Source organism: Coturnix japonica, chromosome 1 (genome assembly GCF_001577835.2).
Source record: "Coturnix japonica isolate 7356 chromosome 1, Coturnix japonica 2.1, whole genome shotgun sequence".
Lineage (NCBI taxonomy): Eukaryota > Metazoa > Chordata > Aves > Galliformes > Phasianidae > Coturnix > Coturnix japonica.
In genome coordinates this window covers 75,330,013-75,346,787 of record NC_029516.1, presented here as the reverse complement: position 1 = coordinate 75,346,787, position 16,775 = coordinate 75,330,013, and the positions used below count along the sequence as shown (strand labels likewise).

The window sequence follows — 16,775 nt, the reverse complement described above, 5'->3', positions numbered from 1 at the left end:
CACCCTGGAAGCAAATCCATGATTGATTTGAATTTAGCAGTGAGACTACTGGAAGGCTTCTACACACCTAATGTCTACCCTTTCCCCTTCTTCCTCCATGAGGTCTGATTTATAAGAGAGTGTTTTATGGATGCATGTAGTTGGATTTTTTTCCCTTTGTTTACTTGTTTATTTCATATTGAGCTCAGGCTTGGTCACAGTATCCACAGGATAAAGGATTGTAAATGCCCATCTGTACTGAACTGTGGAAACTCCTGAAGAAACTTCAGATTAATTAGAGATGGAACAGAATATCTAAGCTGCCAATCTTTGGGATTGCTATTTTAAGCCAGCCTATTTGAAACCCTTTTAAGTTTTTCTCAGGTTCCCATGTGGCATCTCTAGAAGAGGTTATTCCTGAGAGTTTGTGATATAAAATCTGCAGAAATGAGGAGTAAGTAACTGATGTAGCTGAAAAATGGTATGTTAGAAGTATTGCCTGGCCAGCATGATTTCAGTGCAACTCTGAAGGGATGTCACTTCCAAATATGTGAAAACAAATTATTTTATCATAAGTATTTGCTTTTGTGTTTTCTAGTTGTGTGTCATAGAGCGTATAAGTCTTGTTACATTTGAGAGAAGCAAGTATTTCAGCTATGTATAATTATTATTAGTATCACAGAACATCCCGAGCTTAAAGGGACCCATGAGGATCATTAAATACAGCTCCTGGCTCCATACAGCACCACCCAAAATCCAAACCAGAACTCTGGCAGCTCAGTGACGTGCCCACAACCCTGTGCAACCCATTCCATGCTTACCACCCTGTGGTGCAGACCCTGTCCCTAACCCCCATCTGCTCCTCCCCTGACACAGCTCCATGCTGTCCCCTTGGGCCTTGTTGCTGTCACACCTCCCCTTCCATATCCTTCACCATCCTCTTAGTCCCCCTTTGCACTCTCTAATGGTTTTATACCCTTCTTATCTTGTGGTGCCCAAAATTGTACACATTATTACTTATTTTTCTGTAATACATTTATGTTTATCACCAGCATGACTAGATGAGGGTTTTTTTGTGTGTAAGAAAAAAGAAAAATTGCTCTGAAAAGCTTCCCATGCTTTCTGAGCTGATGTTGATCATAATAGCAGACAGGGAGGTGCTACTTGAGCAGGCTGACTGAATAACTGCTAAAAACGTACCTGGCTGAAGTTATTGAAACTGTCCTCTCCACCACCCCAGCACTAATGAAAAGGTTAATCTTCTCTAAGTCTCTTCTAACCCAGCAATCTCTTAAGGGGCTGGATCCGTGATTAAAAACAGAGGGAAAGCAGCTGTCTTTTTATCCTCTCGTAATTATTCCTTGGTCGTCAATAGGTGTTGATTTCCTGGGAGTGTCATGGTGATAGAGGTTACGTTTCCCTGTGTTACTGGGACTAAATGTTCAGGGGCGCTGAGTTGTTTGAGTGCTCCACTGGGAGCTCTGGGGATGGAAAGTGTGAGTCTTGTTCTCTGTGATTGCATCGCATCGTGAAGGTTTGGCTTATTTTGGAAACGTGCACCTAAAGGCCAAAAAACAGCTATCCAGTGTCAAGACAAGGAGGGGCCTCTTTAATTACCTTCTCTCTATTCTTTTTTCTTCCGCTGTATCTATCCTGCTGGTGGTAGGAATGGGTTTAAGGATGATTTTAATTACGAAGTCAAAACCAGCGCACTCGCTTTTTACCGCTGGAACTTGGTGAATAAGTTTCAGTAAGTGTTTCAGGTTTGTTCTGTCACTGCTGTTTCCAGACCTTGTCACCACAATTAGAAATATGAGTCACTAAATTCTTATTGGTAAGTCCTGAACACAACTAGAGATGTCTCTGTATTGTACTTGCACTTTTGACTAGAAGGGCTTAGCTCTGGATGGCTGTGAGCCACAAGATGACCGCTTCCTGGTCAGCAGCACCCAGCTCTCTCCCTGGGGTTTCAGAGGAAGTTTTCAACGTTGCATGTTTGGTACAAAAACTTCCTACTACTTGGGACATCCATACCTATCTACTTGTTTAATTGCACAGCTACAGATGGCAAGTGCAAGAGGACGAATTCACACTGTGTCCTACTTTCAGTGGCAGTGACTGTCAGTCACTTTGTTACTCTATTACTTGGTAAGTGCAGTTACCTTTCTCTTCAGATTTCAAGTATGGAAAGGCTTCCAGCTAAGAAAGAACCCATCTGATACCTGAGAATGGGTTATTCTTAGTGTCCCAGGAGTACCCAGTGATGTTAATCCATTTGTGTCTCATTTTCAGCATCTGCAGACTTGGAAAAATTCATCTCTCAAGAAGGTAGGAAGGAGAAGGGATGTTTGGGAAGTATTCAGGTTTGTTGTTTAGTGAACAAAGGAGACATTTAACATGCAAAGCGTGTCTCCTAAAACTGGCCAATTATTTGTGGTAAGGATTCCCACCCTTAGTATTTTCTAGAAATTAAAAGTCAGCAAGAAGCAATCAACTCCATGAATCTATTGCTTTGGTTTTTCTCCTGTAGATCCTCCTCATGGCAACAGTCTGTATGCAACCCAGAGGCAGTGTATGATGTGATGGAGACCAGTGCATGAGGTGGGATTCATACAGGTCTGAATGTGTATTTTTGATTAACATCTCTGGCCTGGTTATATCAGGCTGATGACTTCTCTGGCATGCATGCAAATGTGTTATTTCTTTGGCTAATTCTGGGCTGTAAAGATGCATCAGTGGTGAGATGTGCCTTGTGAATGTACTGTGACATGCATTGCCAATTGCCCTTAGAGCCCGAACTCTTAGAGCTGAAACACCCTTCCCCATGCTCAAAACCAGCAATCGGCCTATGCCCATTAGCCAACCACAGGTAACTACTCTTGGAAAATACCGAGATTGCATATAGCTTGAGCCACACTAACAAAGTTATAAAGTAAAATTGTGTGGAAATGAAGTATTTTAAGAGGTGTTTTTCTTTCTTTCTGCAAGAAAAATTTCGATGATCAGGCACCTTAAGGGATAATTGAAAGCAACCAAGTGTAACTTACTTTTGGCATCTCTGCATTTTATTGTTGCAGTGGATGCAAGTTTTAATACGGTACTACAAAGAAAATGCCTTTGGGCCTCTCCTGCAGGCACAAAAAACTGTTAAAATCCATTATTATTGATTAAAAACCCCAAAACTTCCTAGCATACAATATTTCATGTAGCTCTGATTCATTCACAATTTGTAATATAACGAAAGCAAGCAAGTATTTTATGGTCTCTTATGTGCTTGCTATGCCATTTGATCTCATGTGGCATGTGCAGGGAGAAATGATGGAGCTTCTCTCTGCTTTCTGAGCATTTGTAAAGGAAAGCCCAAACACTGATCTATTCAGTGTTACATGACGTTATCTGATAAACCATTATTTTTCCAGATGCCAAGCAGCACACTTCAAAGTACCTAAATATCCTATAGATTTAAATATACATTCTTTGTTTGCTCAACAATGAAAGGAGGCAACTAGAAGCTCTGGCTGTTGCCAGTGGGGGTGATGATACCTCTTGCGTGTGGTATTCTCATCACTTAACCTTCACTCAACCCTTTAGCATGGAACTGGACCCAGTTCTCTCAGATCCTTGTCTCACTGCTGAAGTTGATGGATTTATTGGTAAAAAATAGTGGCTTTTACAATTGTCGTTCATGGAAAGTATATGCAGTTCAAAGAGACTTGCCAGATAAGGTCTCAGGCTGAGAGGAGAGGGAATTCTGGTTTTAGGAACAATGAGGGAGCTTTTGGATGAAGAGATCTTGCGTCGGTCAGCAGTGCCAGGCCTCAAGAGAGTTGTGCCCATACCCAGCCTCAGAAGTGTGGGATCTGTCCCTAGAAATGCAATCAGAGGGGAATTAAGGAACTTATAAGGTGCTGCAGGAGTTTTGTGAATGAAACTTGGGGACCAAGGGATGGACAAAGCAGGCATCAACAGTAGAGTGTAGGGGTGCTACTTTTTCCTTTTGTTATCTAACATATTAATTTAGGAACTTGGAGGATGTTGAGTGATGAAGCTAATGCGTTTATTCAGCATGCTGGGTGAAAATAAGACTATCCTCTTCTATCTTTAAGACTATCTTCTCTGTTTAACTGTCTTGACTGTTACTAGCTCCTTCAGCTAGAGTCCTCATCAGCGGGAATGCAATTTCCATGCATTGTTTCAGTCTGGAAATGAAATAATTTTCATTAATGGAAACCTGGTTCTCAAGCAGAACAATTAGACCCACTTCAGGTTGAAAAAAGATAAAAGCATGCTAATTTGGATGGAGGACTCTTCTTTCAAGGCAGCCAATTGAGTCATCAGCCTGCCACCCACCTGACCGTCTGACAGGTAATTAGGAGATAGTCCTTTTTTTGTGTGTGGAGTGTGTGCATAAACCTGCACGCGCTGGTGTCACTGCCCGTTGGGACTTCCAGAGGAAGGAGCTAGTCAGTGGCAAAAGAGTGAGGAGGGCACCTTTCTCAGGCTGTGCCCAACGATCTCACTTGCTTCTTGATTTAGCTTCCGATTTCTGTCTTTTAACAGCCACCCGAAGTTTCTGGCAGTAAAGTCATCATGGCAGACATGGGTTGCAAAAAACCCAGTGACTGCACCGTCTCCAGGCTGCTCAGCGTCGTGGAGAGCGAACTCCGGGCAGGGAGAGACAAAGGTGACCCCACTGAGAAGCAGCTCCAGGTTGTTTTAGAGGATGCTACCCTCTGGCAGAGATTCAGAGAAGTCACCAACGAGATGATTGTGACCAAGAATGGCAGGTGAGTGATCTGTGTAGCACTATGGGCTAAGGGTGGGTGACAGCCAGGGGTGTGAAAATGTCCAGGTGAGTGCAGGTGTGAAGGAGGTTTGATAGTAAGTAGTGTGCGTATAGGTTAGAGAGAACTGCAGTGAGCATATAGCAGAGTGGACCCCTAAAAGCAGAGTAGGGACAGAATGGAGTGTCCGTGTTCCTTTCTGCAAAGCCATTTGTGCCACACTTTATTCTTGCTTGTGAAACACGCTGGAGAAATACACTGACAAACAGGGAACTTTCACCAAGGAGTGGACAGTATCTTTCAAAATGTTCTGGGCTGCTTCTTGTGCTACCGGTCAATAACATTTATCACCGCATCCTTACCTGTAGATCTCAAAGGACTGTACAGAAGCAGATCAGTGCTGTTATCCCCCTGTTGCTGTTCTTGTTTCTCAGGCTTTGGAGATTAACAGTTTGCATGCACAATCTGTATTAGAAAGGGATACAATCCAGCTGTGCTCTGTGGCTTGTGTGTGTAGTTCAGATCTGTGTGGTCCCACAACTGTATCACTCTGTAGTTGTTGCTGGTGTACATGGTAACCACTGTAGAATGCTGGCTGACATGCGGAGCTTTAAAAAGATAACAAATTGGGATGTAAGAGGATCACATATCTTACTATTTTCTGAGAGCAAAACCTGGAGAGAAGAATGTTAATTCTGAGTTGGATACTGGCTTGAAGGGAGGCTCTCCAGAGAGGCTCTGCTCTGAACTGGGAAGGCAACAGAGTCCAGGTAATAACTAGAGGAAAGTTTTCCTGTACTGTAGTACTAAGGTTTTTACTTTACTCTTGCTACCCCTGCCACCCCTTCCCATCCCTACCTCCATACATGTTTCTTTCACAAGGAATATCTGCACGGGAAAGCAGGATTAAGAGACAGGAGAAAAGATTTACTCACATGGTGTGAGTTCTATCAGTTTTGCAGAGATTTTGGTTGAACAGAACTTGCAGACGAGATCACTATTGCCTGTAGCCTGACAAGGGATATAGATGAAAGCAATTAAAAGGGGAAAAATCTTGTCTGTTAGCTCAGCAAGGTTCTTCTGCTAAGAGAACAGTTCTGCTCCCAAAATATCACTGCTCGTTGTCTCTCTGATTCCTAGGAACCTATAAGGATAGATGCTGTCTTCTGTTGTTCTTCTTTACACCAAGAAGCTGCTTTTGCTTGATTTGAATGCTTATAGTTGCTGTTAGGCTAAAGGAAACTTTGGAGTGGATTTTCACTTAAACGTAAGGTAGATTTAAACTGATTCCTTATCAACACAAGTAACCAAGATGAGAATAAATTTGCACCAAATGAATGAGGTGGATTCAAAGGATCGTGCCTTACCAGCAGGTTGTGGGTTATTTTTTTCTTCAGTTTCTTTCCCTGCTGCTAATGTCAGTTGTGATGGCAGGTGATGCTCTTTCTCTCTAAAATGTCCAGGTGAGTGAAAGTACATAAGATTTTTATGCTGCTGCTGAGAAGAGAAATCCATCGTTATTTGAATATGCAGTGTTACGTTTTAATTGTGGAAGATTATTTATTTTACTTTGTTCAAACTTAGTGCTGTCCTAATCAGCTTGCTCTTATTTTGCCAAAAGCCAGGTGAGGCAGGTTTGTGTTCTTTCTATCTGATCAAACTGTAGTAGTCTCAAACTAAGTTCTTTTTAAGAGTATTTTAGCAATCTGCATGAACCCTTGTAATGAAGTTCCTTAATGACTACAAAAAAAAGGGGCTCTCTTTCACTTGTGAAAGTGTTTTCCCTTCACAAACACATCAACGCAATGAAAAAATGGAATAGACAGCGGCTGCTGCAAAACCCTCTGAATGACTCCATGCTTTTCCAAAGGAGACAAACTTGGGACGGTTTCCTGCGAGTCCTGAGCTTTTTTTTTCAGGCTCAGAATTCTTCAGTGACAGTCTTTAAAGGGGTTCTCAGAGGGAAAAACATTGATCTAATTCCGCTGCTGCTGCTTACAGCAATTGAACCAACTCAGGCATTCTTCTTGGAGGATATGTGAGCACTTTTGAAAACTGTTTTCCAAGATTAACAGGAAAAGCCAGTCTGAACCTGGGTGTCTGAGAATGAAGGAGGATTTTCCTAACAGTATTTCCACACAAATTCAGAAATTAAACTAAAACTTGATGTGGGAATGTTATCACAGAATGAAAGGCTGTCTGATACGGTCCTCAAATGTAAGATTCTAGTATGCACGTTTCTATCTGCTGAGTTTGAGTCATCTCTAATTCATACTGAGGGTCCCAAAATGTTCTGAACCACCTTCACTGTTAATACATAGAAACTTCTCCATAGCTGCACTGTGCTTCATTATACGAATCACCTGCCACAGCAAAACACCCAGGTACAAAGGGAAGGTGGATGTGTTTTTAACAGAACAGATACCAGTAAAATTGAACTGTGTACTGTATCACAAGATGTATCTCAAATGGTTCAGCTCATCTGCTGAGAATCAGTCTCCTATTTTACTCAGATTTATCGTATTCTATTGGCATTTCAGCATTTACACAACCCATTTGCTCACTGAGCAAGTTTTCTTACAGTGTTGATACCATTTCATCTATGCGGTATCCCAAAACATCCACATTATTGTGTGGAGGCAGAGAAGGGACAATATTCCTCTTTATATATGGGGAGGATCAGTACTGGGTCAATGCAGAGAAATATGGAGAGGGATGTGGGGAAAGGCTTAAATGCTAAAGCAGCTTTGCTCACTACTTTGCATGCAGATTTGATACTGAACATCTTCCCACTTGAGCTCTGTACTGTGAAGTTATTGTAGCAGATCTTCTCTAAATAAATGGAAGAGACTGGAATACTCCGCTATTGCAGTAACAGAGGTCACATGTGCATCTACCTGATCATGGGAATAAATTCTGACTGAAACAAATTTGTTTTGGATTTTCATTTGCCATGCTACAGCATGCAATTTGAACTGTATAGGCATTTATCTGCTCAGCAAGTGAGGTGGTAGGTATTCATCATTAATGCCTTTACAATCAAAGCATGCTGATCCAAATGAGGTAGGAATTAGTTGTGTGTACAGCGGAGATTAATACAGGAAAATGCTGTAACTTATGTGGTGCAGGAGGTTAGAGTTGATGCTGACTCTGCTCTCTTGGGGATAAACTCAAGCCTGTCAAGTAGAAAGGCAGAGAATTTTGCATTGTGTGCAGAAGAACTAACGAATCATTCTGAGAAATCTGGCAAAATCGAATTTTTTGAGGATGAGTTTTCCCCTCTGTTTCAATTTCAGCTAAATACGTAAGCTGAAGGTGGGCTGCAGGTCACCTGGCTGTGCAGGGAGCAGCACATACACAAATTTAATCATGTTCCTGTTTGAAAGAAGGGAGGGCCTGGTCAGAAAGACGTGTTAAATGTAGTGGATAGATTCTTGGCTAAATTTCTACTTAGAAATATCATGGTTCAGTGTTGCATTGGCACTGAGTCACCAAGTACTCATACTGAATGGAAACTTTCTCAGAGTGAGCATGCAGAAGGTGCTGAATGTATGTCTAGAAAGGTAAGAAGTGAGTAGCATGTCCTAAAAGGCAAAGGGGATGGTCAGCAGTCTGCATGTGGAGCCTGCTGAAGAGTGTGAGTGCAGGGGCCTTTTGGTGTCACTGGAGAGGGAGTGAATTTTCAGTTCCCTTCTTGTGTATTTTGGATATCTTGCACTGCTACCTAACTAAGCCTAGAGAGCTATCATCACCATGGACCTCATGCAGTGGCCGAGGTGTAACTAATCTTTCTATATATAGAGAAAAGAAGTTTGAAGACTTATTGCCCTGTGCATAAAAATGTGGCAAATTGTTGGTTTCCAGAAGTCAGTGTAGATGTCTCTGGGCCAGGAGGGCTCATGTTTATATGTGAACAGTAGGAGGTGACATATAACACCTGCAGTAATTATCCATGTAATGATGTGTATGATGCCACAACCTAAGAAACATAATGAGTAAGGTATCTTTGATGGGAAATGTCTGCTCTGCTACTTTTCCCAGTCCCTGAAACTGAGAGAGCTCTACTAATTCCTTTGCCGTAGACTTGTTCAGGCACTGAGATGTCAATTTTATGCTGTAATCATGGGTATTGGAAGAGAAAGAAAATTGACAAAAGTCTAGTAGTGAAATGCTGCAAATATTTAGAAAAGAAGGCATAATAAATAGAAGGGAGTTACGAAAAAGGGGCATTGGAATCAAGGACAAAGATGCTTCAAAGTGTTTTCCCAAGACTAAATGAGGACAGTATTTCAGTTTTATATGCACAAGGTGGTGGGAAGTCTGGATGATCCCTGTTCAGAGCTCTTAGTAATGGACAGCATTGCATCTAAGGTAGAGCTATAAGTGGAAGAATGGGATCAAGCTGACGAGGACAACGAGTATAGAAGGAAGGGAGCAGATGACTGGAAGAACTGCCAACTGCAGGTTGGACAGCAAGGACCAGACTTCTCAAACTAGAAACGTTCATACTGATCGATGATGGAACAGTATGAGAATACTTCTTTTAAAAAAGGGAGAAAACTACAGTAAAAGGTATTTTACTAAATATTAAGTCATGCTTGACTAATCGTGACAAAGGAAATAAATAATTTTACACAAGGTAAATGAAGCCAAATTATTAGTGCACTCGAGTATTGCTACTTGGAAACTATTACTTAAGTGACAGATACTGGGATTTAGCAGATGAACCAAAGGAAATGAACCAGAGGAAAGTGAATCATTTAGCTCACAGAGACTATGGAGCCATCCCTTCCAAAGAAGGAAGAAAAATCTTTGTATATTGTGATGCTTATCTGCCTAGGATTATGTCCTAAAAGGCTGGAAATGGCAAGGTGATTTTAGAGGATATATGCAGAGTGAGACAAAGTAGAACCTGGCCACTGGACAGTGTTCTGGAGGAGAATAAAAGCACCAAAATGCAATTTATTGCAGGATTCTGTAATGGATGCAGTTAATCTGTGGTTCGGCTTCATGTTTTTGACCATCTTTGAGTCTGTTCAATCATGCCTTCTTGTCTCAGACCTAAGGATGTATTTAGCATGTCCATATCCAACAGATGCTGCTGACACTGTGCAGAGCTGGTAAATAAAACACGTTCACAAATCTAGATCAAGACCTCCTGAGTGCCCTGCTTCAGCAACAACATATTTTACCAAAACTGTAAAAATAAAAAGATTAAACTTCAGGAGACTTTTCTTTGGCTATACAGAAAGAGATGGAGAGGGAGGATGTTTTTTACCTTGACCTAATCTGTGGGTTGCTGGCCACAAACTCACTAAGTTTCAATTAGCCTTTCAAAACCAGTTTCTAATGGTATCTCCGCTTTTTGTTTCTTGAACAGGCGGATGTTCCCTGTTTTGAAGATCAGCGTATCAGGCTTGGACCCAAATGCCATGTATTCTTTCCTGTTAGACTTTGCCCCGACTGATGGCCACCGCTGGAAGTATGTCAATGGAGAATGGGTGCCAGCTGGGAAACCAGAGCCGCCAAACCACAGCTGTGTCTACATTCATCCCGACTCACCCAACTTTGGTGCCCACTGGATGAAAGCTGCCATCTCCTTCAGCAAAGTCAAACTTACCAACAAGCTCAACGGGAGCGGGCAGGTATGGGTATGGCCTGATGTTTCCCCATACACCTCTTGGCTTCGATTGCAAGCACCTACCAATCAAGAAATATCAAGGGTGCATTTATATAATTATAGAGGCCCTTACAGTCCTCTTCACCCACAGATGCCAATTATTCTCTGGAGGCCACATGTAAACAGGAATAAACAGGCCTTAATTGGCGCTTTCAGATTTTAATGGACTTCTTGATGTTAAGAGAAACAGAGTGCTGTGGTTTACTTAATCATCAGGGGGCTTTTGAGAGTTGGTCTTGTGTGCTGTGGTTGTTGGTTTTTTTTTTCTTTTACATAGGACTTCAGAGAAGGGGGAAAGAATGGTCACGGGTATTAGGTTTTTGTTGTGCTCCCCCATGTTGTTTGGTGTAAGTGGAATGTTGGCAGGAGTCAGATAGCAGAATAAAAGGCTGCTTCTAAATGAAATAATTACTATGTCTGCTTCTGCATCATGATAATTATCAATATTCTATTGAATCAGCTTTGGCCTTTGGAAAGAAACCACATGTACCAGAAATAAGTGACTTTCTCTTTGAACCCCTTAAAAATGCAAACGGGAAAATTAGTTTTGCTTCATGTTTTGTTTTTGATGATGCATCTAAAGATAAAATATTGCACAAGACCTTTTGTTTCCTTGTTTTTGCACAAAACTCCCACGTGGGATGATACTTGTCAGCCCAGAATTCATTTTTTTCACATAAATTTTGTATGTTCTCTACCCATTATTTCAATTTGGTTTGTGAGGTACCTTCATAAGCCTAGTGCCTTAATTAGGTAGGAAATTATCTCAATTTTTAGAGACTGAAGAATAGAAAGATGACCTGACTTTTCATAAAGTAACATGTAGAATTGGCACACGGGACTTAGTGTGTAGCACAGAACAAGATCTGAAATTGCAAATTCTAATCCTGCATCCAGGACCTTAGGAAAGTTAAAAGCCCAAATGTATGCACTGTAGAAAGAGAGGGACAAGAACAACAAAAAGACAATTTGGAAGGTCAAAGAAACCTTGAGGGGAAAGACAGGAGAACAAGATCTGCATGTATGGGCAAAGGAAGAAAGAGAAAGTAGAAAGGAAAGGTGGAAAAGCTAAAGGAGAGACAATCCAAAGAAAAGTCGACTAAATGGCAAACAATTGAAGCTCTCCTTGTTTTAAGTTTTGGCAGCAGTGTTAAGGTAAACCACGTCTCCACTGTGTTTCAGCTTCCCCTTTTGTGGTGTCATTAGAAAGTATTAGCAGAAAGCACTGTTAGTCAGCTATTGGCTCCTGTTCCGTCTCTATACATGCACATAGCACATTCCAAAATACACTTTTTTCTTGATTTTAAATATATTTTGTTGCATTAGAGATAATTAAGTAATCAAAACAGGCTTCCTGAGGGAGGTATTCTGTAGAATTACCATTACGCACAGCTTTAAATGCTAGAGTAGAGACGTTTGCCAAGGCTTGTTTAGGTAAATCTTGCCCAGAAAGATGAGAGGTGACTACCCTACCTCTATCCTGGCCTTGTTTTCTGTGTTGATAATTCTGACTCTTTCAGATAGCAGAAGCGGGATAGAGATTGCCCTTTAACTGCCTGAACAACTTCAAGTGCAGTGGAAGCCCAGTGGTACAAAGACCATGGTTACTAACTCATATGCTGCTTTATCAAAATCTTTAAATCCAAGCCCACTCTGTTCCATTCTGTGGTTTGCTAGGACTTAGGAAGGCACCTGCCCTTCTGCTTTCAATAACAAAAAACTGGAGGGCTTTAATCTGGTCTGTTATAGTGCAAGAATGAAAAAAAAACAGCTGTGAGACAGATACCAGAGTGTCACTGAGGTCTTTCTGTTATGTTTTCTGCAGATAATGTTGAACTCACTGCATAAATATGAGCCCCAAGTACACATAGTTCGTGTAGGAGGCCCCCACCGGATGGTGATGAACTGTTCCTTCCCTGAGACTCAGTTCATAGCTGTGACTGCCTACCAAAATGAAGAGGTAGGCAGATGCCACTCTCTGCTCTTGGATATCATTGATGAAACATATTAGAAGCCTATTAACTACAAGATCAGTGTGAATAGACCAGTTCTTTTCTCATTTCACCACTAGTTGCATGCAGTGTAATGCTCCATCCAGTCTAATACTGTCTTTTTTCTGTAGTTGAAAACTGTTCAGTCCAGGGTCTGGCTCTGCAGTACTAAGACAGATTTAGCCTAATATTTTGCCACTGCTATTCCAGATTGGTCCATCTGTTCTGGCATCCCAATCTCTTACTGTAAAAAAAAAAAAAAAAAAAACCACAAAAGAAAACCCTGCGGTCAGCTCAAATATCCTAGCTCTTCCCTCTTCTTAAAATGCATGCAATTATGGAAAAGCATATCACTCTAAGGGAAAATTTCTTTCCAACCCTAAAATTGGAATTGTGGGATGATTTGGATCGTGACAATTGTTTGCTCATATGCCATATCTCCTGGCTTTTGTATTTGATTTGTACTCTTCTCAGTTCTCTCAAAAGGGTTCACAATCCCACAGGGTTTATCAGACTAGACCACACCATTAACTTGCCCCTTTTGGTGTGCTGCCTGTGGCACTGATCAGTACACAGCGCCACACAAAGAGCAAATCTCCCTCCAACCACTCCTGGAAAATGATACATGGGAATATATTTTGTTTGTCTAACCATGGCAGTTTCACTTAGTTTACTCTGGAAGATGTTGTTTCAACTCTCTATTCCAAGTTACCTTCACTAACATGCCTTGTTTTCTGTAAACTCAAGATAACAGCTCTCAAAATCAAGTATAATCCCTTTGCCAAAGCCTTCCTGGATGCAAAGGAAAGGTGAGTTGATCCTTTTCAGCTCTGTTAGTATTTGATTGCTGATATGGTTTAAAACTGTGATATTGCCAAGGGGAAAAAAATAAATTATACGTAACTTAATCTTCTTTCTATCATCTTAAATCTAGAGTCACCCCACTGAAAATAGTGGGGAGACTCTATGTAATTGTCACCATGACATGTCCTAATGTGGGTGAGTATTCTCTTCAGGGCGGAAGGACACATGAAATGAGTTGGTGTGAGTTTTCCCAGTCATGTTACGCACCTCATATGGGCACTACATTGTACTTACACTCCAGTGATTACTGGAATTCAATAGGTAGGGGAAAATAAATACTGCGTATTTCAAAAAACATAGTATTGGTAACATAGATATACTGCTATTACTGAACCTGTGTGATAGTCTATGCTGTGTTTATTAAAAGTAACCTGTTGGTGATCATTATGGTAGAGACGTATGCTACGTCTTCTAATGTGATATCTCCCACATGCCTGCAGGAGAATCACTTTTTCTTTCCTTTCCTCCCTTGGAGCTGCTGCGTCTCAATTCTTGGTTGCAGAGAGCAAATGTTACCTTTGTCTCACATCCCTAAGCAGGAGGCAGAGCCTTGCTTTAGACTGAGTGGGACGCAGGAAGTCCCAGGTGGTCTCGCAAGTAGACATAGCATTTCAGGCTCGGGATGCTGTGAAACATTATTGCTTCCTTTATGACAGAGTGCAGAGAAGTCTTTTTGTGTGTGTGCATGGATAGTTTTCAGTTTTTAAAATGTCTTTTTTAGTTTTGCAGTAAGAAGTTTTACCACTAGCTGTTTTCTCTTTCAGAAACCATCCCAAGGATGCACCAGAAACAGTGACTGAAGGTCAACATGTGACATACTCTCACTGTAAGGTTTTTGTTCGTGTGAGCTGGAGATATTGTTGTGCGATACCTTAGATGCTGGGAAGCCGGGATCTGCTTAACTTTATTCTTTGACATTAGTGACGTTTTCTCTTAATGTGTTTTTAGGTCTTGTTTTTAGTAGTGGGATTTTTTGGTCGGCTTTTTTTCTTTTGGTTGGTTGTTTTCTGCTTGTCCTTTGCTCCATGAGGCACTATTTTGACATTGGTTTGATTTTTCCGAGGCTCAACTGGTCTGCAAGAATCCTGACTACTATTTTATTAGACTGCAGTGTTTTAGTGCAATAATAGTTTTCTTCTCTTTCCCCTCAAAGTGGGTGGCTGGTTGATTTCCAACCCAGATACAATGTGTGCATCAGGAAGCTCTAATTACCAGTACACTGCACCTTTACCTTTGCCAGCTCCGCACACTCCCCACGGCTGTGAGCGATATTCAGCACTGCGAGGGCATCGGGCTGCTCCATACCCACCTTCCTACATGCAAAGGAATCATTCACCTACAGGTACAACTGCTTTGCTCCCAGGAAACAGTCACCCTGACTGACCTTTGCTTTAGTAACCCTAAGCAGTAAAACAATTGAGATCTGAAACTAGGGAAGAGCCGTGTGAGTGTCTGTGACAATCTAAGTTGAACACTAAATGCATGAGGTGCAGTTAAGGCAACAAAAGAAGTGGAACAGAATTGTTCAGAGCACTGTAACTGCTAATTGTAAATAAGAGTGAATGATCCTGCTCAAAGTCCTCCCAGTTATATGAAAGTATCAGAGCATTGCAGGCCCTTTTTAGTGGTGTGCCACAAAGCAGTTGCTCTTTCAAGTTCTAGCAGTCCTTATGAGCGTGGCAGATGTTGATTTGAGGTGAGGGCTTTTTGGTATTGCCAGGAGATCTTTCATATCCTACCTGCACTCAAGATCTGGCGGTGGAGATACAGAAACTGGTTCTACTTTGATCATATGAAATTGACCAGAAACAGGAGTAAGAATAAAGTAATCTGTTTGCTAGCTATAATTTAGCAAAGCATCCTGCTTAACTGAAAGCTCAACCTATACAGGAACATGTACCAAAACATTGCCAGTCATATGGCAGTCATCATGAATCAAAAGATTCTTGGATAAATGCACGTTATGAGGATTTGTTCTTTTCCCTTCACAGTGAATTTTTTGGAGAGCTCCAGCAATAATCTTCAGGTATTCTCAGGACACGACAGCTGGACTTTGCCATCCTCTCCACATGCTAATTTGCTCTCAGTGCCACACACCAAGGGAGCTGCCAGCCCAGGGCCCAGGTAAGGTTACAGAAAGGCTACTGGTATTAGGAGCACCGAGGCTAGTAGGACTGCCATAAGGCTCCATTCGTGCCCAACTTCTTAACCAATTCCCACCTCTGCTACATACACAGTCTTCCTTAGGTGAGTTGCCGCCTCAATTTTGCAAGTGTAAAGTAGAGATGCTATTTAACTGAAGGACTTATCTGACAGCAAAGTTTTCCCATGCTACATGAATGTGAAATACTACAGAAACAGCACTTACTAGTATGTGTGCACACTTGCTATGTCTCTCCAGTATTTTATCTAGTAAACTATATCCCAGATAAACATGTACTCCAGAGGTTTCAAAAAACAAATTGTCCAGATGTCAGCTTGCCTCTGTCATTTTAGCCTTTTTAAAAATCTCTTTATATTAAATTTACAACATGTGGAATTGTTTAATCCTAACTGGGCTCTATAGAAATGATTGGGCTTGTTAGTGACTTCAGGAATAAAATGGGTGTTGTGTTTTCTTTTGTTTACTGCTGAAAGATGTAATGAAGACTCAATTTTAGGAAGAAATACAAGTGAGATTTAGTGTAGGAATGAGAATTAGGATGTCTAATCTGACCATACTACCCTAACTCTAACAACCCATTGCTAAATCACATCCCTGAGCACCACATCCAAATGGTTTTTAAACACATCCAGGCATGGTGACTCAACCACCTCCCTGGGGAGCCTATTCCAGTGCTTAACAACCCTTTCTATAAAGAAGTTCTTCCTGATATCCAACCTAAACTTACGCTGGCACAACTTGAGGCCATTTCTCTTCATCCTGTCACCTGTCACCAGTGAGAAGAGACCAACCCCACTCTCACTGCAAGTACCTTTCAAGTATTTGAAGAGAGCAATAAGGCCAGTGTTTCACTCAACAGAGCATATGCTCATGGGCAGCCAGCTTCCCTGTGAGGACACTGTAGGGGACAGTGTAAAAGGCTTTGAACGCTTTACGTTCCACCATGGTCTTCAGCTCCTCTGCTTCCTCTTATGCTTCAGAGTATAGAAAGTGGCTGTATCCCTAGTTTGATGCCACGGTTTCTCTTTAACTCCTCAATCCTGTGCAGCACATGCTGGAACAACAGTGATGTTGCCACACTACAGAGAGAAAGAGAAGCTTCCCAGATCTCTCATTCCATGCTTTATGTCTGCTCACATCAAATATTAAAAAAGAAAAGAAAAAGCAAAAAACAGACTTAAATCCTGAAGCATCACATGTATTTGCATGTTTCTCTCCATTCCTATCTTCAAGGCCAACAAGTATAATGGCTGCTCATGTTTTTCACATAAGATCTGCAAGGCTGATCTAGTTCAGCAACTTGATTGGGATAC

General features: G+C 41.4%; 1 protein-coding gene across 4 annotated transcripts in view; it reads left to right on the top strand.

Moving 5' to 3' along the window:
* SFT2D2 (SFT2 domain containing 2) overlaps nt 1-16,775 on the top strand; it is a 29,191-nt gene that overhangs the window by 11,106 nt on the left and 1,310 nt on the right. For 2 of the 4 annotated variants that reach the window (XM_032447649.1, XM_032447643.1), the window contains exons 5-11: nt 4,540-4,766; nt 10,144-10,408; nt 12,269-12,403; nt 13,182-13,243; nt 14,063-14,124; nt 14,452-14,640; nt 15,290-15,422. In XM_032447649.1, the coding sequence (XP_032303540.1) occupies nt 4,540-4,766; nt 10,144-10,408; nt 12,269-12,403; nt 13,182-13,243; nt 14,063-14,124; nt 14,452-14,640; nt 15,290-15,422 (1,073 nt within the window). Of the gene's footprint in view, nt 1-4,356; nt 4,458-4,539; nt 4,767-10,143; nt 10,409-12,268; nt 12,404-13,181; nt 13,244-14,062; nt 14,125-14,451; nt 14,641-15,289; nt 15,423-16,775 lie in introns of those variants that run through there. The other 2 variants (XM_032447652.1, XM_032447646.1) reach the window with 2 other exon arrangements.